General features: G+C 33.3%; 1 protein-coding gene across 1 annotated transcript; it reads left to right on the top strand.

The window, feature by feature from the left end:
• The first annotated feature begins 527 nt into the window (after window positions 1–527).
• Window positions 528–2,568, top strand: LOC106643924 (uncharacterized). Its single transcript, XM_014359254.2, has 3 exons — window positions 528–1,264; window positions 1,335–1,780; window positions 1,864–2,568. The coding sequence occupies exons 1-3, from the start codon at window positions 1,063–1,065 to the stop codon at window positions 2,047–2,049; spliced, it is 834 nt and encodes a 277-aa protein (XP_014214740.2). The 5' UTR covers window positions 528–1,062; the 3' UTR covers window positions 2,050–2,568.
• The last annotated feature ends 3,432 nt before the right edge of the window (window positions 2,569–6,000 follow it).

Here is a 6,000-nt window from a genome sequence, read left to right as displayed (position 1 = left end):
TCTTAGTTATAGAATGACGTGTGTAAACGTTGGGCGCCAGAGGCCCAGACCAGAGCTTGTACAATGGGTCAAGGGACAGTGCGGCGGATAGCCGCTATTTATAGTGCATGTGAGTGGTGGTCAATTTGAAATGGTAAACAACATTTCACATCACACCACTCCGCAATGCCATTCTACAATCGCGGTTTCGCTGCACTGCGCAAGTACGTGGGGGTAGCGCAACTATAGAAGAGGCCCTGCAATAACTTAGGCACAGAACTGTATATCTATATACACTGGCAAATAGTGGGAGGTGCTGAAAATTGTGGAGCCAATCAGCACCACGTGACGCTATTCGCCGCACTGTCCCTTGACCCACTGTAAGAGCCTATAGAGTGCCTGAGAGAGCACACGTCGGCTTGCGGGACTAGCTTTTGCTTCCTACAGTGGGCGCGCGAGGGCGCTGGCAAGAGTCCGGTTGCTACAGCGGGTCAAGGACAGTCAGCAGCGTTGGGTTACTAATTCGGAATGAAGTATAATTGGTGAGACGCCATGATAGATCGTGTTAAATGATATATCTATATCTCTAGGTAGTATCTTGTCCTGCTGCCCTCTAGTGGTTGAGCTTGCTCATGATTCATCCTCATAACGAAGTACACGTGCAGTTGGTACTTCGGTAAGTACTTGGTACTTCATGTTTACCGGTACTTGGCTTTATGAGCCGTCAAGTCAATTTCTTACATTAAAACGTACTTTAATGTTGATCTATACTTAATAATATTATGGGTATACTATGGCAGCGTGTGTAGTTAGTTTAGTGTGCCGCAGATGCTGTGAAATAAGCAGGATCATGAGTCGCAAAATGGTCGAATCTCAAAATATCTTTAGTATATTAATAGAGTCACCTGCTTTCTGTTGGCTATGTTCTATCATCTAGCTATAAATATACAAGCGAAATAGTGCTAAAACATACCTTAGTACTGGAAGCTGGTGTATCAACCAGGGCTTGCAGAAACAAGTGACATTATGGTATTGAAATTGGCGTTCTGTACTCTGAATCACAGATGAATCTCTTCCAAAGGTATGAATCCATCAATCCGGATAATGCTGAAAAAACAGCTTTGTACTGCTATAGCCACTCATGGCTCCAACGTTCTTGGATTATTTGCACCACTTATCATTCCACCACTTCACATTTCTTTCATATACTATTTTTGGAGTGACTTTGCTAGAGAGGTTGATAAGCACTTTTGCTCCTGTTCCTGCTGGGACACTGTCTTCAAAGGTACTGTTTAGTGTAAACAAACTTACTTCTTTATGCCATGATTCTTACTGAATACATTAAAAAAATTTAGGATCCTATGAATCAGGGGTGGCTTCCTACAAACATTTGTACTTTAATGCTACTAGTAGCAGTTTGAAGATCTGGATGACTATTGTTTTTGGAATAATTATTTTTTATGAGACAGTCAAACACTTAACTACCTTAGCATTTCAAAATAATCTACGATGGAGAATGTTTATTCTTTTTATTAGTGCTGTATTTTCTCATTATTACTCTTGGTGGGTTTACATTAACTATTGGAATGATGAGTTTTATTCTCAATGGTATCATCAGTTTTTCTTTTCCTTAACTGAATTATTTTCAACGATACTCGTTATTCATTTGGCTGATAAGAGGAACCCCATAACTCGCAGAAAAGCTTTTGGAATAATCAGTATTGCTCTTTTACATATTCTTGCTGGCAGTTGGGATCAATTTGTTACAAACGTCATTAAAGGAGAAGGGTATGCTCATCAGGTATGCTAAAATCCAAGTGTACTGTTTTAATTACATTATATTGTGATGTATTGTCATTAATTATTTTTTTTAAACGATTTCAGATTGTTCGAGACTTGGGTTTTATGATACCTGATATACTCCATGTAATTATACCTACATGTTCATTCGAATTTAAAAGTGGGTATTCTTTACCTGGTATTAGTATTCGTGATGCAGATCTTAGATTGGATTTGTTATTATTTTTTGGTACAATTTTTTTAGGCCTCTGTTTGTGTTCTATCTTGTAATGGAAAGAATTAATTATTAGTACTTACTAAAAAAAAAAAAAATTTCAATCCAAAGCTTCCTGCAGAATCTCAATTTTAAAAAACCTGTAGCATTTGAGTGTAACAAAAATTCCATGTGAAACTCCTTGTCAAGTCAAAAGTTTAGATATTACTATTAGGTGTAGACAAAATACTGAAGTATACATATAATTGTTGATATGTAACAAGTAATTTAAAAATACAACTGGCGTTTTTAGATATAGCTGATTCTCAACATACTTGATACCAACGAGAATAATGATGATGATTTTTGTTGATGAAATATTTGAAATGTGACGAATTTTTTATAGCATTTTTATCTTTGAAAGTGCCTAGAAAGTGCAGTTAATGCACAAGACGTACACCAAGTTTTCGAAAAAAGGGTGTGCAATGAAGCAGTTACAACATCCATAAAAACTTTGTAAAGTATTATGTTATACATACAATGTGTATTGTACAAAATAAATTGTCATTCATACACTGATGGCTAGTAAAAAATAATCGTAACTTATTTTACCAATAACATAAATGATGTTTAACAGGACTTTTTGTTTAACATGATCAAGTCTTGTTTAAGTTAATGTTTAATTTATCCAAGCATAGTTAAGTTAAACGCGCTTGCGAGCTTATTATTACTTCAATTACTTTTATAATTGATAACAATATTTTGGCAACTAATTAATCAACTAGCATACCTTAACTATCACCTGTACATAACAGAATTTTTCTTAAATTCTTTTTACTTTTTTGTTTTTGAAATTCAACTACCTAAGCAACCTTTATAAAGCTTTAAGTTTCAATGTTTTTTTTTTTTTTTTTTTTTTTTTTTTCTTAACATGTTTTAATATATCATGTAATAAAATTCTCGTAAATATCATAACATAAAGAAGTAACCAATGGTTCCAGTACCATTTTTTTAGTAAAAAATGTATTAAAAGTATTTCAGAGATTATTAAATGACATATTGTATGTCAGGTATAATCTTTTATTTAATACTAACTTAAATCTCATAAGGTCTAGTTTTTTCTTGGAAAAAAATGGGCAGTAAATGAAAGTATTAAGTAGCCAATTTCCCTTTTGTAATCATTCAATTACTACATCATAAATCAAAATTTTAGTTGCAAATGAATAGTATTATAATTAGTTTAGTTTTTACACCTATCAGCATTCCAAGCAACATTGATGTATATTTTTGTATTTTATATATAACTATTTACATTAGACGTACTTTACGCAATCTTAAATGATTGTTACTATATTTATAATTTTTACAAATACTTTTATCTGCCATAATCTTGAAATAAATACAACTTTTTGTATACTTTTAAAAAAATAATCAAGTGAAATATCGTAATTTTAGATCATTTTCACAGTGTGAACTTATTTCCAATAAATACTTGTTTTCATCTTTTGATAATACCCCTTATGTAATGACGTGAAACTATATGTGTGATACCACATATGGCTGATACTTATGGCCTTCCTGAAGGTATTATAATACATATATAGAATACCGTCGTCTTTACTCTGGTGGGACTGGTGGGTTGCCTTAAGGGCAGTCCGGAGATAGTTAAAATTTCCTACCTTATCGGTAAGGTGACTAGAATCGCATATATTTTGCTTTATAACATTATTTGTTGAACAGCTAGCTTTATCGAAATAATAAGAGTAGACGCACATTCTTGACACATCAAAGAACAAATCAAACCCACCTTGGCAAAATTGATTGAGAATTCAAGGCAAAAAGTTAAAAATCAGATTACATCTTATCAATCCAACATCTGATTTTTCACTTTTTGCCTTGAATTCTCAATCAATTTTTCCAAGTGTGGGCTTGATTTGTTCTTTGATGTGTCAAGAACGTGCGGGTCTTCTTATGTCAGAAGTTAAGTTTTTATTATTTTTCCGCCCTCTAACCTCAAAATAGCACCTTTGCCGCTTGATTTTGGGTTCTCAGGCGGAAAAATTGTTTACGAAACTCATTCGAAAAGGCTTCTTTACGAACCTCGTTACGAACGTTCGGTTCGTAAATCGAAGTCTTTGCAAACTCATATGTAATATGTATACTATTTCGTGGTGGGAAAGGTGTTGAATACAAAAAGTTATTGTATTACATATTTTTAACATTATGAGAGCTAGGTTGTTATGTTTTTTGATGAAATCGTTTATTAAGGCCGTAAACAGCGTTTTGAAGGTATGAAGTACAGTTAACCCTACATTGAGCTACTCGTTTCTGCTGCTGTTGCTGTTGCACCTGCTCAGAGGTAAACAAGCAGCTTGATGTAAGGTTAAACTGAACTTCGTACCTTTAAAAAGATGTTTTAGGCCTTAATAAACGATTTCATCGTAAAAAATATAACAACCTAGCTCTCATAATGTTAAAAATATAAATTCGAATAACTTTGTGTGTTGATCACTGTTTCTACCACGAAAAAAAATAAAAACTTAATGTCTCCCATAAGACCTGTACTTACTACTTTTCCTTTCAGTGTGATACATATATATATCGCCATGTTACGTGATGGTACAGGCATATTTCCAATAAAAAGCGTCGCATGGACTATCCGCTATGTGTAACCACATGTGCTGCCCCCACACCTGCAGAAATGACTTAATGTTGAAAACAGAGCCACATCGTATTACAGAGATAGGAGCAAAGTCATTGAAATCAAATAAATTATTGTTTACTAATATCAGAACGATGAAATTAATATTTCTGTAAAGTATTGCGTATGTTCAATAAAAAAGAAAGTATAATTTTGCTCAATCGTATTTTATAATTAAGACAAAAATAGAATTTTCTCTTTATTTGTGTATGCTTTCAGAGCTAAGCTGAATGAAGTATATAATACCTTAAGGGATCCTTCGTACCTAACCTATTTGACACATAAGATCAGCAGTATTCAAGTATTGTAACCTGAATAACTATATATACAGATATAACGCGACGTACTAACGGTAGCTGACGAAGAAGAATAATTTTATTTACTAATTGATTGCTCCTTCCATAAGCCATGAGTGAAGATGAGACTATAGCTTCGTAATCACCAAGTTTTTAGCTATTTTCAAAAAAAATTTCAATCAAATCTTGACGTCGATTATCCAGATATTGCAGGTTATGTATCAGAACCGTACTGATTCTCATAAGACTGCACATTAAAAGTTCAAAAATAAAATTATTAATATCTCACTTTATAAGTCACAAAGGGGCTTGAAATTTGAATCGAAGGTTTTTCATACACTAATTATTCTCTGTTCAAAGTATTACCAATATATTCACATTAATTCTCTTAGCGAGTGAACTCCTTTAATGATGTAAAAAATGTCAAAAGATGACTCCGTCATGTATACCTTTTTTACATCATTAAGGTTATCTACTTACATCTCATTCGGTTCAGCTCTGAAAGCATACAACCTCAAAAAAGAGAGAAAATTCTGTTTTTGTCTCAATTATAAGATACGATTGAGAAAAATTATACTTTCTTTTTATTGAACATTCATTTTCTCTTATAGAAATATTCGTTTCATCGTTCTAATATTAATAAATAATAATTTATTTGATTTAAATGACTTTGCTCCTATCTCTGTAATACGATTTGGCTTTGTTTACATACATTAAGTCAAAGTCATTTCTGCAGGTGAGGGTGGCAGCACAGGCGGTTACACATAGCGGATAGTGAGTGATTTAACCTCCTTAACCGCTAAAAAAACAGCACGACACGAGATTGACAAGATATATGACAAGTGACAAGTAAGACCTGTCATGCGCAGTGCTCTTAAGTGTCCGAAAAATTTTCGGAAAATAAAAATATTGTAGTTGACAGATATTTTTCATCTTGCTGCTCCCTATCGGTCAACATCTCATATGCACATAAATCACAGTCAGCTTCGACATATTTTTTTTACAAAAATTTAAAGAAAATTAAACAAGTC

The sequence above is a fragment of the Copidosoma floridanum genome, unplaced genomic scaffold (genome assembly GCF_036245765.1).
Source record: "Copidosoma floridanum isolate Cflo_tuat_1 unplaced genomic scaffold, Cflo_Japanese_pri ptg000013l, whole genome shotgun sequence".
In the NCBI taxonomy this organism is placed as follows: Eukaryota; Metazoa; Arthropoda; class Insecta; order Hymenoptera; family Encyrtidae; genus Copidosoma; species Copidosoma floridanum.
Note: the sequence above shows the minus strand (reverse complement) of the source record. Positions and strands in the feature narration are given on the sequence as shown.

What these genes read in the sequence shown, in the direction of transcription:
- LOC106643924 (XM_014359254.2), top strand. Translation starts at nt 1,063, where the DNA reads ATGAATCCATCAATCCGGATAATGCTGAAAAAACAGCTTTGTACTGCT. An exon ending in CTGGGACACTGTCTTCAAAG is followed by an intron (nt 1,265 to 1,334) that starts GTACTGTTTAGT and finishes AAAAAAATTTAG; the next exon opens with GATCCTATGAATCAGGGGTG. An exon ending in GAGAAGGGTATGCTCATCAG is followed by an intron (nt 1,781 to 1,863) that starts GTATGCTAAAAT and finishes AAACGATTTCAG; the next exon opens with ATTGTTCGAGACTTGGGTTT.